This window comes from Sapajus apella, unplaced genomic scaffold, assembly GCF_009761245.1.
Source record: "Sapajus apella isolate SASKATOON/1434 unplaced genomic scaffold, GSC_monkey_1.0 scaffold23, whole genome shotgun sequence".
In the NCBI taxonomy this organism is placed as follows: Eukaryota; Metazoa; Chordata; class Mammalia; order Primates; family Cebidae; genus Sapajus; species Sapajus apella.
In genome coordinates, this window is record NW_022436963.1 from 20,172,290 (window position 1) to 20,190,398 (window position 18,109).

General features: G+C 43.3%; 1 protein-coding gene across 8 annotated transcripts in view; it reads right to left on the reverse strand.

Moving 5' to 3' along the window:
- Positions 1–13,300, reverse strand: part of EOGT (EGF domain specific O-linked N-acetylglucosamine transferase) — a 40,631-nt gene extending 27,331 nt beyond the window's left edge. Inside the window, exons 1-8 of one of the 8 annotated variants that reach the window (XM_032290438.1) lie at positions 13,198–13,300; positions 12,233–12,428; positions 11,572–11,627; positions 8,654–8,877; positions 7,448–7,548; positions 6,803–6,911; positions 4,112–4,206; positions 3,342–3,446 (exon numbers count right to left, since the gene is read on the reverse strand). In XM_032290438.1, coding sequence (XP_032146329.1) covers positions 3,342–3,446; positions 4,112–4,206; positions 6,803–6,911; positions 7,448–7,548; positions 8,654–8,863 — 620 coding nt within the window. In that variant the 5' untranslated portion in view covers positions 8,864–8,877; positions 11,572–11,627; positions 12,233–12,428; positions 13,198–13,300. The other 7 variants (XM_032290435.1, XM_032290437.1, XM_032290436.1 and 4 more) reach the window with 7 other exon arrangements.
- Between the last annotated feature and the right edge of the window lie 4,809 nt (positions 13,301–18,109).

The following is an 18,109-nucleotide window of genomic DNA, read 5'->3' on the forward strand; positions in this document are numbered from 1 at the left end:
TGGTGGCTTACGCCTGTAATCCCAGCACTTTGGGAGGCCGAGGCGGGTGGATCCCGAGGTCAAGAGATCGAGACCATCCTGGTCAACATGGTGAAACCCCGTCTCTACTAAAATTACAAAAAATTAGCTGGGCATGGTGGCACGGGCCTGTAATCCCAGCTACTCAGGAGGCTGAGGCAGGAGAATTGCTTGAACCCAGGAGGCGGAGGTTGCCGTGAGCCAAGATCGCGCCATCGCACTCCAGCCTGGGTAACAAGAGCAAAACTCCGTCTCAAAAAAAAAAAGACAAGGAACAAAAATGATTTGAAAATTCAGTCTTAGCTGGGCGCAGTGGCTCACACCTGTAATCCTAGCACTTTGAAGGCTGAGGTGGGCGGATCACCTGAGGTCGGGAGTTTGAGACCAGCCTGACCAACATGGAGAAACCCAGTCTTTACCAAAAATACAAAATCAGCCAGGCGTGGTGGCGCATGCCTGTAGTCCCGGCTAATTGGGAGGCTGAGGCAGGGGAATCGCTAGAACCTGGGAGGCAGAGGTTGCATTGAGCTGAGATCACGCCATTGCACTCCAGTCTGGGCAACAAGAGTGAAATTCCATCTCAAAAAAAAAAAAAAAATTCAGTCTTGTGTGCCAAATAGATTGGGAACTGGCCAAAGAAGACATTTATATATTGGGTTGGCTAAATAACCTACCAGAAAATAAGAAGACTCAAAAGATTTCCCTGTGAGGCTCAAAAAGAACAATAAGCCAGAGAAACTCTTGACAGACTTCTTGGATTCTGAGAAAGACAGCATTCCAAGAATCATCTGGCGCCTCAGAAAGACAGCAGAGACAGCTAAGTGTCCCAGAACAAAGGAAATTTACCTCTTGGAAAACATCTCTGGAAGCCACATAGCACAATTTTCTTCCAAACAAAAGAAGACAATCCCAAGCATGTGACAACTGTGAGATATTTAGAGTTAACATAAAGATCATCTCTAACTCTTCTTTAAGATCATACTTCATGTAAAACAAATATCAAAGAGATCCTTTTAAAACACAAGGCCAAAAGAGTGTGGTGGTTTCAAACATGGGTCTACAAACTCTTTAATACCTCTCCCTTCAAAAGGAGGAAGTTAATTCCCTCCCTTTAAGAGTGGGCTGGACCTAGTGACTCACTCTTAATGGGCAGAGTCCAGCAGAACTGATGGCAGGTCACTTCTGGGATTAAGCTATACAAGTACGGTGGCTTCCATCTCAGAGCATCTCAGAGTACTCCCTCAGATGATGTGCTCCTGGGAAAGCCAGCAGCCATGCTGTGAGCAGCAGTAGGGAGGCCCATATGGTTAACACTGAAGTCCCTGGCCAAGAGGAGCCGAAGCTTACAACAACCTGAGTAAGTTTAGCAGCAGATTCCCCAGGCCCAGGTTTGGTCTAGAATTGGCTACAGCCCTGGGCAACTCAGCTGAGCTGCTCCCAAGCCCTGACCCTCAGAAGTAGTGTGAGATAATACATATTTGTATTTTAAGCTGCCAAATTTTAGAGTGATTTGTTATACAACAATAGGTAATAAATACAAGTATACATTAGGGTACACTTTGGAATAACCTGTCATACAGCAATAAGTAACTAATACAATTATGCCCTAGGAAACTACCATGTGGAATCAAATATCAAAACGTACCAGGAATCAAAAAGCCCTCTTGTATGTAGAAACTACCTCCTGTAAAAGTGTGCTAAGTCACACGAGAGGCTGCATTGCAGACTGCAAAATGCCAGACAAATGTGCAGTAGATTATTATTCTGAATGATCTGCAGCCAGGCAGTGAGGCCTCTTTAAATATAAATAAATAAAAAAGTTTGCTCAGCAAGTTTTTTTTTTTTTTTTCAGACAGCTCTGCTTTGTCACCCAGGCCACAGTACAGTGGCGCAATCATAGTTCACTGCAGCCTTGACCTCCTAAGCTTAAGCAATCCTCCTGCCTCAGCCTCCCAAGTAGCTAGGATTACAGGGGCATGCCACCTCACTTAGCTAATTTATTTTTTATGTTTTATTTTTAGAGATGAGGTCTTGCCATATTGCCCAGGCAGGTCTTGAACTCCTGGGCTCAAGTAACACTTCTGCCTTGACCTCCCAAAGTGCTGAGATTTTAGGCATGAGCTGCCATTCCTAGCCTTGGCATGGATGTCTGACCTTAAAAATTAACATTATGTAAGAAACCTGTGTGACTAGACAGGAGTAGCAGGAGCGTTTCTTTAGGATGATGGAACAATTCTGTATCCTGATTGTGGTGTGGTTATATGCACCTACACATGTGATAAAATTTTAATGAGTGCAGGTAATCACGGGACAAACCTGCACAAGTTTAGTTAATGCTACTGTACCAATGTCAGTGTCATGGCTGTGATCATTTTGCCATGGTTATATGAAATATTATCATTACAGGAAGCTCAGGGAATTAGACAATTTACAAGTGCTCCTTGTACTTTGATATGGTTTAGCTGTGTCCCAACCCAAATTTCATCTTGAATTATAGCTCCCATAATCCCCATGTGTCATGGGACGGACCCAATGGGAGGTAAGAGAATCATGGGGGTGGAATTTTCCTGTGCTGTTCTCTAGATCTGATGGTTTCATAAAGGGCAGTTCCCACTGCACATGCTCTCTTGCCTGCCGCCATGTAAAACATGCCTTTGTTCCTCCTTTGCCTTCTACCAAGATTGTGAGGCCTCCCCAGCCATGTGAAACTGTGAGTCCATTAAACCTCTTTCCTTTATAAATTACTAACTCTTGGGTATATCCTTAGAGCAGAGTGAAAACGAATACATACTTTTTTTAAGCTTCTATGAGTCTAAAATTATTATAAAATAATTTTTTTTTAATTCAAAAAGCTAACCAATGATGTTAAAAGTCAGAGTAGCATTTACCTTTGGAGAGGAGGATGGGGGTATGGCCTGGGAGGGAGCCTGATGTGGTGATGATGTTCTATTTTTGGACCTGGGTAAAAGTTACATGGGTGGGTTCACTTTTTTACAATCCAAACCGTACCTTTTTCTGTATGCTTGTTACATATTTTAATATATGTGTACTATTTTTTAAATGTGTTCCCCAAAACACACGCAATAATTGCGAGTTAGTAAAAACAAATCTTTGAGCTGATATTTTTCTTTCATTAGCAAACAGTATTATATTTACCATCATAAAAACATATTTAATTTAGATGCAACTGTCACTTCCCAGAAGCTCATGCCAAATTATATACAAATGAAGAAACATTTTCCATTTGAGAGTCCCATTAGTATCTCCAAGTGACAAAAATAAAGGCAAATATTTCTGAAACAGATATGTTAAAAATATCTTACCATGACTGCAAGGGGCTTTTGCGCTGATCTTCAGACATCAACGTACGGATGTCAAGTTTACAGTGCCCTCCAATTTCACCACTCTGGAAAAAGTCCTCCTTAAATCTGGTGTATAACAAAACATTAAGTTGAGTTCAGAAAACTTCTTCATGACCCAAGCACACGGGTTGTAACTAAAGTGGATTACCAGTTTCCAAACTCAATTTTTAAAAAGAATTTAACTATCGATAATAGAAAATTTCAAAGGTATATGAAAGTAACCGAATCATATCAGGAACCTAATGTACCCACAACCCAACTTTGCAATACAATCAACTGGTGGCCTGAGTCATCTATCCCTCAGCCATTCCCCAACCCCTCTGCTATATTGTCAAAAACAAATTCAAGATATATCCCTTCTGCCAGGCTTGGTGGCTCACACCTATAATCCCAGCACTTTGGAAGGCTGAGGTAGAAGGATCACCTGAGCTCAAGAGTTTGAGACCAGCCTGGACAACATTAAGAGACCCCATTTCTTCAAAAATTAAAAAATTAGCTAAGCCTGGTGGTGTACTTCGGTAGTCCCAGCTACTTGAGAAGCTCAAGTGGGAGCATCACTTAGGTTTGGGAGCCCACAGCTGCAGTGAGCCATGATTATACCACTGCACTCCAGCCTGGGCAACAGAGCGAGACCCTGTCTCAGAAAAAAAAAAAAAAAAAAAAAAAAAAATCCCTGGATCTGAAAATATTTCAGAATTTCTATTAGATGTTAACATTAACCACTTAAATACCTGTCATGATTTCTCTTGATGTTTCTTAAATCAAGGTAAAGATTGGTTGCTCTGCAGTACTGAAGATAACGGGAACACACCAGACTTGAGTCACTCTGAAGTAAGGTTGAGCAAAAGAAAAAAATAACTCCCATTATTAACACAGCAAGAACTCACCCAGACTTGCTAGACATGTTGACAACATGCACACCCTCATGTTCAAACCACATGATGTGGTAAGGAAAGCTCTCCAAAGACTGCATCTGCTGAAGGATAGTTTCTCCTTCCCAGCAGACCCTGGCCAAGCATACTTCTGCCAGCTTCCCACTTTTAAGTTACTACAGAGAACTCCCAAATGCTCTGTCGCCTCAAATTTTAAAGCCAAGAGCTGTATGTGTGGCTCAGTTCAGTCCCCTTTAAAAAAAAAAAAAAAAAAAAAGCACCTAGAACCAGTATTACTACCCCCACAGCTATGTCAAAAAGCAGTTTCCAAAAGCAAGCCAAAAGAAACACGGAAGAATGCACACATAAGAGACATTAAAGGCAGGGAGGGAAGTTTGCCAGTTTTAATAAGGGTACTTTCTGCAAACCGTAAAGCTTGTGGGAGCCTCTGTCCCAACAGCAACATGAGGGCAATATTTCCAAAGCAACTGAAGAAAGTTTAGGAGTCAGCTGCCAGAGCCTGATTCTACTTCAACCAATCTGGGTTGTGCTGAGAGCTTCAAAAACTTTTATCTGCTCTGGGTTTTATTTATAGACTTAAATAACATTTTAATCATTTTTCCCAAAACTCCAAATGAACACGAAGCCTGCAGGGCGTTTTGGAGTCTGTAGTTGGTAAAAGATTGCAATGGACTAAATGTTTGTGTCTCTGCCAAATTCTTACGTTGAAATCCTAATCCCCAGGGTGATGATATTAGGAGGTGTGGGGTAGCCAGGAATTTGAGACATTAGGAGGCTGGGCTTTGAGGAGGTAATTAAGTTATAAGGGTAGAGCTTGCATGAATGATATTAATGCCCTTATAAAAGGGACTCCTGGGAACTCTCTTGCCCTCTTTTTTCCATGTGAGGAGATAATGAGAAGTCAGCAGTCTGCAACCTAGAAGAGGTTCCTCACTGGAACCAACACACTAGTACCCTATTCTCAGACTTCCAACCTCCAGAACAGTGAGAAATCCATTTCTATCCTAAGTGCTTACAACCCCATCAACCTTTTTTTTTTGAGACGGAGTTTCGCTCTTGTTACCCAGGCTGGAGTGCAATGGCGCGATCTCGGCTCACCGCAACCTCCACCGCCTGGGTTCAGGCAGTTCTCCTGCCTCAGCCTCCTGAGTAGCTGGGATTACAGGCACGCACCACCGTGCCCAGCTAATTTTTTGTAGTTTTAGTAGAGACAGGGTTTCACCGTGTTGACCAGGATGGTCTTGATCTCTTGACCTCGTGATCCACCCGCCTCGGCCTCCCAAAGTGCTGGGATTACAGGCTTGAGCCACCGCGCCCGGCCCCCCATCAACCTTTAAAAAATAACACTGAGCCCTTTGCTGGGAACCAGGCCCTGCCGCACTGAGCATTTTTATCTGTAGAACCTCATTTCTTCCTTGCCACATGCTACATAACAGGCATGGCTTTAAGGCAAAGGAAACAGAAACAAGGAAAGCCTAAGTACCTTGACCAAGACTCAGGATCTGAACCCTGTAGTTGAGAGCCTGCTCTTGTATTTACGACCTAAAACTGCCTCCTGACAATGTGTTTATCTGATCCACTGAGGTACAATACGGTATGCCTGAAAGTAAACTGAAAAAAAATCTGCATTTTAATCCTAGATGCATAATTAATTCTACAGGGTAGCTGTTCAGTCTTGGAGAAGTAGCTTAACTCCTCTGAGGACCCTGTTTTCCACACTGATAAAATGGCGTCAGTAGTATCTGCTCTATCTGCTATAATGCTTATGAGCATCAAACTAGATAACGCACAGAAAAGCTTTCTGCAAACTGTAAAGCTCTGGGCAAATATAGAGCAGTATGGTGGTGCTTTATCATCTGTCCCAAAGTATCTGAGAATGAATTTGTAAAGATGCAATTTATCAATTTCTCTTCCTTACCATATGTTTCGGGGGAAGATTCAAAACCTAAAATTATTCTGTCTTAAAATATGACTATTTGATACATGTGGGATAAGGAGGACAGGGTTTCCAAAGGAAAGAGAACAACCTATTTGGGGAAGTTACATAAAATTCTAAGCCATAACTAAGTGAGAGTGAGGAATTCCTTTCATAGTGACGTCTTTTTACATTAAATCTAAATGACAAATATTAAAAATCAATAATAAGAAGTAATAAAAATAAAAAAGCTTGGTCAGACACGGTGGCTCATGCCTATAATCCCAGCACTTTGGAAGGCTGAGGTGGGCAGATCAAGAGGTCAGGAGTTCAAGACTAGCCTGGCAACATAGCAAAACCCCGTCTCTACTAAAAATACAAAAATTAGCCAGAAGGGGTAGCATGCGCCTGTAATCCCAGCTACTCGGGAGCCTGAAGCGGGAGAATCTTTTGAACTGGGGAGGCAGAAGTTGCAGTGAGCCTGGGTCGTGCCACTGCACTCCAGCCTGGGCAACAGAGAGAGACTTTCATCTCAAAAATAAATAAAATTCAAATTTAAAAAATAAATTAATAAAAAATAAACAAGCTTCTTTAGTAAGGAGCAAAATACCCACCGTTTCCTTAGGCTGACAGAGCACATGCATCTCCTCCAGCCTCTCTCTGGCATATCCAAAGTCAGCCTGTTTCCAGAAAATGTCCTCAGCTGACTCAAGAGTGTCCGTCCTAGTTGCAAAGACAAATATTCTGTGTTTTTTTTCTTTTTACTTTTTTTGGACCTTGAATTTTCATTCTAAAGGTTAAAATGCTAGAAGTTCCTTATTACTTTAATTTTTTTTACAGTATACTATCAGAGTTTTTCCAAAACTATGCCTCGCTAAGTGAAGTTATCAAACTGTTATTCACAGAATAATTTCCTTATGAAAATATATAACAGACATGTATGAAGTTATCATCTGAAACTGAAGACAATGATGCATTCTTAATTACTGTATTTTCTTTACCGCATTAATATTGCATGTATTGGAAGTACTAATTATACTTATTTCTCCCAGGAAGAATCAAGAGGAAACCATTCATTTATTTTCTTAGTGTACACTGGGGGAAAAAATTTTCTACAGTCCTGGTTGTTTTCTCCCTATGGCAGAGGAAACTACAGATATTCCTATCCCAGTGTGAGACAGTCAAGTTGAATTCATGATTGTGTAAACAAATTAATATCTAAATGAATTAGGAAGAGGGTATTCCAAATGGAAACTCACCATCCCATGTCAACATAGCTGCAAACTGGGTAACCAAACCTGAACTCTGGTTTGCAGGATTTCTCATAACCCCAGCAGTACTTTAGATTTTCTAGGTGTTTCTAGAACATAAAACTTACATTGATTTCCCTTCTTCTGACATTTACAGAAGACTCTTAGATTTTTCCATTAGGAAAACAAATCATTACAGAACATTCACATTTACAATTTACAATATGTATTCGTATAATAATAAATTTAAAACTTAGTTAATTCTAAAAAGCACAGTCTCAAGGTTCTTAACAATCCTCCTTACTCATCACCCCCAGCACATCTGTCCCCTCACCAAAACTCTGGGCTTTACCTAAACTCTCAAAGACTACTTGAATTAGAATTTCTTGAGGTAGCTTAAGAAACTGCCTTTCTCAGTGAGCAGGCGGATTCTAAAATCAGTCCCTAAGAGACATATACATTGGAATTTGTGCTACCAAAGGACTCACATCTAAATTGAATGAATCAGCAACTTCAATCAGCAATCAAGATCAGCAGTGACCCCACAAGACCTGGACAACTCTGCCACCCTTGGGAACTACCCAGCTGCTGCTGGCCAAGGAGTTCAGAATGCTCTTCTACAAGGCCCCAGGAGCAATGCTGGTCTGATTCCCAAGTTTGCTTTTCCATATGCTTCCTGTGCCAGCACCATGGGAAAGGAAGTGTCTCACAATGCTCAGCTTTGATCTCTGAGGCCCTGTGAGATGTCTTAATGGGCTCCTATTTGAGACCTTTCCAACCCCTCTAAAACAGAAAGACAGCCACAGCAACAGGCTTAATTATGTGGAGACAGAAGCTGAGGTGTTATTACTGAAATTAAGTGCTAAGCGATCCTCTTAGCTGGTTAAGAAAGAAGAGGTGTGAAATTCTTTAGTTACTTTTAACAAGATGTTCTTTCCTGCATAAAATCTAATTGCTTCATTTACAGAGTTTACAAACAGTATTGGCTACTTTTTTAGAGTGATTTAGATTTTAAATTTCACTCTTATGAATGGGACATAATTTTAACCAGTTTACTCACCTAGAAGCATTAAATGAAATTGAAACAATTATTAACTTACACAGTGACAACCAGAAATTAGAATTCTACCTTCAGTTTCAGGTTATAAAGCAGAACCAGTAAGCCAGCCCACGTTGCATCCGCATAAAAATAAGGAGAGAAGAAATAATACCTACCTTATATGGACAGAGAGAGTCTTTCTTACAGACAGTGGCAATATGCCTATTGTTATGCAAAAAGAAGGGAATGTGCTCCTCTGGCAAGCGGATGCTGGCATAGTTATACAGAGGTTCGCCTGGAATGCTCTGAGTATTAGGTGGAGCTTCATTTTGGCCACTCAGTGGGACTTCATGAAGTAAGAGTCCAAAGACAAGCAGTATTAACATAGCAACCTGAAAACCTAGAGATCAATGCAAACAACTTTGTGAACAAATTTCCCTTAAAAGTCAAAAAAAAAAAAAAAGGTCAAAGGCTAAGTATAATTACAAAGCACTTTGCTATCCCACTGAGTAATATTCCTTTATTAAATTTTTTCTGAGCACTTTCCTGGTGCCAGGTACTGTGTTAGGAAATGGGTATACATAGGTGAACAAAACAAGAAAGAGCCTTGCTGTGACGGAGCCTTTAACCTAGTACAACAGCCAAAAATAAGCAATCAAATACATCAACAACTTCAGCTGATGACTGGGCCTGTGACTCAAACCAACTAGGGGCCAGCAAACTTTTTCTGTAAAGGACAAGCAGTAAGTATTTTCGGCTTTGCCAGACCTAAGATCTCTGTGGCAACGACACAAGAGTGCCTCTGTCCAGAAAGAAGCCATGGTCTATTGCAAAAGAATGGATGAGACTGTGTTCCAATGAAGCTTTTTATTTACAAAAATTATGGAACAGCTTGATAGGATCCAATTTAGTGATACCTGAAATAAAATAAGGTAATATGATAGACAACATAGCATGGTGGCTAAGAACCTGAATTTTTTTTTTTTTTTTTTTTTTTGAGACGGAGTTTCACTCTTGTTACCCAGGCTGGAGTGCAATGGCGCAATCTCGGCTCACCGCAACCTCCGCGTCCTGGGTTCAGGCAATTCTCCTGCCTCAGCCTCCTGAGTAGCTGGGATTACAGGCACGCGCTACCATGCCCAGCTGATTTTTTTGTATTTTTAGTAGAGACGGGGTTTCACCATGTGGACCAGGATGGTCTCGATCTCTTGACCTCGTGATCCACCCGCCTCGGCCTCCCAAAGTGCTGGGATTACAGGCGTGAGCCACCGCGCCCGGCCAAGAACCTGAATTTTTAAAGCTGAACCACCTGGATTTGAATCGCTGTCTGCAGCTTCCCAGCTGTAAGACCTTGAACAAGTTACTTAACCTTTCTGCATTTAACCTTTCCCATCTGTAAAATGGAAATAATAATAAACCTTCATCATAGAGCTATCATGAGTTAAATGAGTTACCTATTGGTAAAGTGTTCGGAAAAGTATCTGACACATACTAAATGCTACAGAAGTATTTATTAAATAAATGTTTAGGCCAGGCGCAGTGGCTCACGCCTGTAATCCCAGCAATTTGGGAGGCTGAGGCAGGCAGGCACAAGAGATCGAGACCATCCTGGCCAACATGGTGAAACCCTGACTCTACTAAAAATACAAAAATTAACTGGGTGTGGTGGTGCACACCTGTAGTCCCAGCTATTTGGGAGGCTGAGGCAGAATTGCTTCAATCTGGGAGGCAGAGTCTGCAGTGAGCCCACCACTGCACTCCAGCCTGGTGGCAGAGTGAGATTCTGTCTCAAAATAAATAAATAGACAAATGTTTAAAGCCATGTGGGGCGAGACAGAGCCTAAGTAACACTTGAACTGAGATCTGAATGATGAGGAGGCAGACAAGCATTGGTGAGAGAGCAAACGGAGTAGGATGGCTCTGAGCAAGTGTGTGTCTGTCGAATAAAAATTATAATCACAATCAAGGTGTGGGCACAATGTTCCAGGAGCTCTTCTAAATACCCAGGATACAACAATGAAGGTGCAGTCATGAACTAAACTCATTGCCCTTGTGAAGCTTACATGCTAGCAGGTCTAATAATAGCTAAGTCTTAGAAACTCCAGGAGTGATATGAAGCAGTCTGCCTCAAAGACTCTGCCCTTAAACTCTCCCCTGTCATGCCTTTACCTTGTGAACAGTGACAATGGTCACGAGACTCACTGCACTTCTAACTCACCCAGTAAGTGTTAAATCTCTTGGACCAGATTTCTCCTATATATCCCACACAATGATCCTGCCATTCTCAGGTGACTTTTGTGGGATCTTTGTTCTGTAAGTGCTCTTTCCTCTGGATGACAGAGCCATTAATGTACATTAAATGTTTATCAGCTAGGACTGCTGTTTCCTGAGTCATACCGGAAAACCCATCTTTCGAAATTAGTCTTCACTGACCATGGGCTATGAAGATGGACCCTTGGAAATAGACTGCAGGCCCAATGTGGTGGCTCATGTCTGTATTAGTAGCAGTTTGGGAGGCTGAGGCTGGCAGATTGCTTGAGTCCCTGAGTTTGAGACCAGCCTGGGCAACATGATGAAACCCTATCTGCTAAGAAGTCAAAAAAATCAGCTGCAGTCCCAGCAGAAGTGGGAGGATCACTTTAGCCTAGGAATTCAAGGCTGCAGTGAGTCATGATCTCATCATTGCACTCAAGCCTGGGTAACTCGAGGGAGATCCTGTCTCAAAAAAAGAAAGAAAGGAAAAGAAAAAGAAAGAAAGAAAAGAAAGAAAGAAGAAAGAAAGAAAAAAGAAACTGACTGCTATATTCCATCAAACCTCAAGTTCCAAGGCCATGGAATTCTAAGTGAACAGTGGGGACACCAAGAAGACATCCCTTTTACCCCCTTCCTCGCACCCCCAGAGTAGTTACGTACTGTGGTTTTTCACTTTGGCGGCCCTGAAGAGTGTGGTGTTATCTGCTGTAAATCTGATTGAATTATAATAATATTTTCACTTGGAGCTTTTATCTAAGAATGAGTTGACAGCAATTTCATTAAAAAATTAAAAATATATATTAATAGTAATAATGATTCTACTTATAATCAAAATATTTACCTCTTGAATCCTCAGAACCACTCAGAAGCTTCTGCGATGTTTCAGGTCTCTAAATCCTGTCAGAAATGAAACATATTGCCTTAAAGGGATGTTAAAGTAGACTTGATCATTCAGGTGATGTTGCGAATTAAAGGAAACAGAAAGAAAGTAATGTAACGGGATAACCCTCAGCCAGAAGGCCTGGCCGGTGGTGCTTTCTTTTCCTTAACCAATACCACATTGCTAAACAAGAATTCACAGGCACCACTCCCAATACAGCAACTTGGACAAGATTCCAATGGGGAGCAGGAGGTGGCCCACTTTCTACAGGCATCCACTGGAACTGGTCAACAGGATACTAAGGAATCAGACATTCCCAGGAGCAAACAACTTTCCCATTCTGACAGCAGTAATCCTGCTGACTGAATCACAGGGCTACCCACCTAGAGTGGCGAATCTGAGGGTTCCCAGACCTTCCTATTTTTTGACTCGTCCTTCCCGGTAATAAAAGTCATTGCTATGACCAAGCCCTGACCTTTGGTTATCCAAGTCCATTGTCCTCCAGTGAGCTCTGGCCATCACTAAACTCACCAATCCGTGGAGAAGAAGTAACGCTTAGGCGATGAAAAAAGTCTAAAGACGCAGATCAGAGAGCTGGCTTCTGCCGAGGGCATGTACCCACTTGCATAAGACGGCTGAGGGTGGCTGCTGGACCTGGCACAAAGCCTTCCTGGTGTCGGTCCTCCTGCAAGGCCTGCCGGGATGGGTGGCTGCACTCCTCCAGCACCGGACGCTTTGGTGGCCAAGCTACTTTTCCTTCAGCTCAAAGCAGCTGGGTTCACTCCACTCCCGAAACCCTTGATTAGATTTCCACAGGCCTAATGAGGGAGGGAAAAAGGGAAACATCTGAAAGATGATGGATAAGAGGCACAACCTGGGGTTGATAGGGACACGGGGGGAGAAATAGGGCAATGTCACAGACAGAGGTTGGAAAAGTTTAAAAGACGCCATTGGCCAATGGAAAGTTCAACACATGTGAGACTCCGAATCATTCCTCAACTGCTGTCCCCCACTTGTGCCAAAAAGTCTCTCGGAGGGTGCCAGGCAGGGCACGGGAAGGGTTCGGCTGCCGGAGAGTCCAGCTGTCCGCTTGAACGTCAGTCCTGGCCCAGGGCTGAGGGGTCAGCAGAGAGCGACCCGCCGCGGGTGAAACGCCGAGCTGGGGTTCTGGACCCCGGTGCGCCGCCTGGGACTGCTTCGGGGCTGGAGATCCCCCGGGGCCGCCCGCCACCCCGCACCGCCGCGCCCCGGGTCCCCATCGTGCCTGGGAAGGGCCCGGGAGCGGCTCCGCCCCGGCCTGGAAGCCAGGTCAACGCGGCTAGGGCCCAGGGCCGCCTGCGCTCCCCTGCAGTCGCCGGGAAGGGGCCGGGCGCCCGGGGCCTGGGAGGGTCGGGATCAGCTTCCGACGGCCGCCTCCCGGCCCGCAGGGGATGAGAAGGCGCGGGCGGAGAGCTTGCGCAGGCTACAGCCCTCCGGGAAGCCGCGCCGGGAGCCTGCACAGCCCGGGGCGAGAGCGGCGCAGAGCGCGGCCGCGGCTTGGAGGCGAGCGGCGGAAGGAAGGCTCCGCAGATTGAGGGCGAGTCCCACCTGGAGCCGGCGCAGCCGTGACTACCGAGCAGGAGGCGAGGAGACGGCGGCTGTTCCAGAGGAGGGAGTCGTCATAACCGGCTACTGCCGCTCACCGGAAACCTTCGGCGCTGGAGCTGGGCCAGGGGGCGCCAAGGAGCAGCTGGGACACCTTGGCCCGCCGGCGCCGGGGGCGGGCTCCGGTCCCGCAGAGGCAGGACCGGGGCGACACCCCGGAGGGCCAGGGCGCGGGGCGTGGCCTCCACCCGGCAAGCGCGGCAGGGAGGGGCTCAGAGTGGGGGAACCTTCTGCTCTTCCTGGCGCTCTCCCGCGAAGGTTCGCGCGAGTCCGCCAGCTCCCTCACCAGGGCAGGAAAGACCCGCGGCGCCGGCCGAAGCCGGACACCCAGTCCAGCGCAGCAGCCCGCGCCTCCTGGAGCGCGAGGTTAAAGCGCTCAGAGGACGTTAGGACGGGGTGACTAGAAAACCTGACCCTGTTCGTCTCTTCTGCGTTGCACTGAGGCGGATTTTTACTGTTGTCTTTCAGGCAGAAGTTGCCGCCCTAACTTCCAAATTTGGGAACTAAACATAGTTCACCGAATACACTTTGTGGTGGTGAGGATACTTTGGAGTCTACACACATTTTAAAAGCTGTATAGTTTACACATCTGTAAACTCATCAAGTTCAGATACTGTGGAGTTTAATTTTTGTGGTTTTGTTAATTTAGAATATTTTAATTATTACTGCTTTATAATTATTTGAACTCCCATCCCCCATTGTCTTCTTCTAAGCACCCTCAGTCCTAGTATTCCATCTAGAGCACAGTAGAGTTGATCATTAAATAGTGACTAAAGTTGAACTGATTATATGAAGGTGATGCCTTCAAAACAAACATGCTCAAATGCATCAAGTCACCGAAGTAATATGGTCATAAGGAAACAAGTTTGTTCCCAAAGGCTTACATGCTTTTTAAGTAATTTTTTTAAAGTAATGTTGTTTACGAATTGTTACAGGTTCCATTAGTGACCTGCTAGATTAGGAATATTATCTGAAATTTTTGTCAAATAATAACAGCAAAAACATATATGGTATTTGACCTGTTCCAAACATTGTTCTAAAGCACTTTACAGTATTTATTTTTTATTTATTTATTTATTTATTTATTTATTTATTTTTGAGACGGAGTTTCGCTCTTGTTACCCAGGCTGGAGTGCAATGGCGCGATCTCGGCTCACCGCAACCTCCGTCTCCTGGGTTCAGGCAATTCTCCTGCCTCAGCTTCCTGAGTAGCTGGGATTACAGGCACGCGCCACCATGCCCAGCTAACTTTTTGTATTTTTAGTAGAGACGGGGTTTCACCATGTTGACCAGGATGGTCTCGATCTCTTGACCTCGTGATCCACCCGCCTCGGCCTCCCAAAGTGCTGGGATTACAGGCTTGAGCCACCGCGCCCGGCCAGTATTTATTTTTTTATATATATAAAAAAGAATTTGCCTCTAAGGGAACTGTCAGATGCATGTGAACCAGAGCAACTCCATCTTAAATAGGAGCTGGGTAAAATGAGGCTGAAAACTTACTGGGCTGCATTCCCAGACCGTTAAGGCATTGTAAGTCATGGGATGAGATAGGAGATTGGCACAAGATACAGGTCATAAAGACCTTGCTGATAAAACAGGTTGCAGTAAAGCAGACAGCCAAAACCCACCAAAACCAAGATGGCCATGAAAGTGACCTCTGGAACTCCTTACAATTACACTACCCTCAGCACCATGACAGTTTACAAATGCCATGGCAACATCAGAAAGTTACTCTATATGGTCTAAAAAGGGAAGGCATAAGTAATCCATCCCTTGTTTAGCATGTCATCAAGAAAGAATCATAAAAATGGACAGCCAGCAGCCCTTGGGGCACTTTGTCTATGGAGTAGCCATTCTTTTATTCCTTTACTTTCTTAATAAACTTGTTTCACTTTGCACTGCAGACTTGCCGTGAATTCTTTCTTACTGAAGATCCAAGAACCCTCTCTTGGGGTGTGGATGGGGATCCCTTTCCTGTAACGGAATTGCTGCTCTATTATTACTTTGCATCCTTCACCCATCCCACACTAATAAGGACGGTAAGGATGGTAATTTTTTTCAATGCTTCCTCCAGCTAGGCACTGTGGCCCATGCCAGTAGTCCCAGCTACTCAGGAGGATCGCTTGAGCCCAGGGAGGTCAAGGCTGCAGTGAGCCATGATTGAGACACTGCGCTCTAGTCTGGACCAGAGTGAGACCCTGTCTCAAAAAAAGAAAAGCTTCCTCAGCCTACTTGCTACCATCCTATTTTTTTCACATACAAAAAGGTTCAAATTAGTATGACATCTACATGGTACTATTATTTTTTGTAGACAGGTTCTTGCTATGTTGCTAGCACTGGTTTCCAACTCCTGCATCAAGTGATCTTCCAGCCTCGACCTCCGAAAATGCTGGGATTACAGATGTGAGCCACCACGCCTGGCTACATGGTGCTGCTATTTTAAACAGCTACATATTGAATGGTCATTCAGACTTACAGGGAACAGATATGATAAACTTGAACATGAGATTGAGTCTAACTGAAATAGAATTTCTCTCCAAACTATCAATGTTATTTTCTTCAAGTTGACATAAAACTTGAGTGTCTACCAATAGAAGGTTGGTTGAATAAACTATGGTTTATCCATACATTGTAAAGCTATGCAGGCATAAAAAGGAATTGAGAAATATCTCTATACATCACAGGATATTTACTGAGTGGGAAAATGATATGTAATATGTAAAATACCATTTTTCTAAGAGGAATATGTATTATACATGTATACACACATATATTTACTGATTGTTATTTTACAAAAAGAATAACATTTAAAATGACTATATGGGGAAGGAGGGAAGAGAAGGGGCATAAGGAACAAAGAAGACATGACTTTATTTTTTGTTTTTTGGATTTGTATGTGTGTGTGTGTGAGAGAGAGAGAGAGAGAGAGAGACTCACTATTGCCCAGGCTGGAGTACAATGGTACAATCTCAGATCACTGCAACCTCAGCCTCTTGGGTTCAGGCAATTCTCCTGCCTCAGCCTCCTGAGTAGCTGGGATTACAGGCACGCACCACCACGCCCAGCTAATTTTTTGTAGTTTTTTAGTAGAGGCGGGGTTTCACCATGTTGACCAGGATGGTCTCGATCTCTTGACCTCGTGATCCACCCACCTCGGCCTCCCAAAGTGCTGGGATTACAGGCTTGAGCCACCGCGCCCGGCCAATATATGACATTATAAAGCAAAATTAAATTTTTAAAAAGCAGTCTTTGATAGTAAAATGAAACTAAATGAACCTAAATGTTTTCCAATTTGGCATATCACCCAGAGGAGCTATCCCAATTGACTTTAAAACTTAATTTATATATGCTTAGCAGGATGTATTCTCAGGACTAAAATAATTACAGAAAACTCTGTAGACTGCATTCCATAACAAAATTGTTGGTGGCACTGTTGGTTTTGTGGGATACGCCAAGTTGAAGTAAGTATGATGGTAACTCTGAAGCTGAAATTTTTGACAGGAGATAGAGAGGAAAGCTTGATCAAACTATATAGATGTCCTGTAGCTCTGATTTTCAGTTAGAGGCCTCAGTATGATTAATAATATGGTTAATTTTTAAAAACAAGTCTCTCCTACATGCTCCATTGAAAAGGCCTGGAGACAAGCTACCCAGTAGGAAGAAGCACCCCTTTGTGCTCAAACTGTGATCTCTACAAACCATTTCCCATTAAAAGACTCCCTGGAACAACGGATGATCTTGGGTCTGAACCAGTAGCCTGCAACATCTTACATCAGGATGCAGCGAAGCAATCAAAAGGCTATTAGGGTCATATCAAAAGGACTCAGGAACCACCTTGAAAACCTTCCTACTGGCCAAAGATAGGATAATTTAAAACATCAATATAGATAACTGTAATGGGATGAAGCACAGATATATTAAAATAATTATATCGGATACAACCAATCAACCAAACATGCAAACCAAAAAGGTATCACTGTTCATTTTCAATAATAGAAGGAAACCAACTCTTATTCTGAAAACTGGTAAACAAAGGGAATCAGGCACACTGTCTTTCCTATATGAAATATGATGCAAGTAATGAAATTACTGAAGTAAGCTTTTTATAGAAACATTCCAGCTACTAAGTGAAAAAAAAGTGACAAGTAATATCACTCCGCAAGCTCTATGAACTAATAGATTCAAGAAGTGTTCATTGATGATTTTGATATCACTATTGAGAAACCTTCAGACATTATGTGTCTCCTGCTGGAAGAATACACTTCCACCTAATAAAGTATATTTGTTGAAAAATTATTGCCTTTAGATCTAAACACAGGAGGCAGAACACAATCAACATCTAGATGGAGGGAAACTATAGGACAAATGACATAGTTTTTTTCTACAAATAAGAAATCTCATAGAAATTCCAAGACTTAAGAAAAAGAGAGACAGAGATGGAAGAATGCATAGCTTTAAAAAATTGAGACAAATCCAACAAACTACAATGAGTAAACCTGATTTTGTTTTTTTGTTTTGTTTTGTTTTGAGACAGAGTCTCACTCTGTCACCCAGGCTGTAGTGCAGTGGTGTAATCACAGCTCACTGCAACCTCCACTTCCCAGGTTCAAGCGATTCTCCCGCCTCAGCCTCCTGAGTAGCTGGGACTACAGGAGCGTGCCACCACACCCAGCTAATTTATTTTCATTTTTAATAGAGACGGGATTTCGCCATGTTGGCCAGCCTGGTCTCAAACTCCTGACCTCAGGTGATCTGCCTGCCTCGGCCTCCCAAAGTGCTGGGATTACAGGCGTGAGCCACTGCACCCGGCTGATTTCGTTCTTGATTCAAACATATTAACTTTAAAAAACAATTT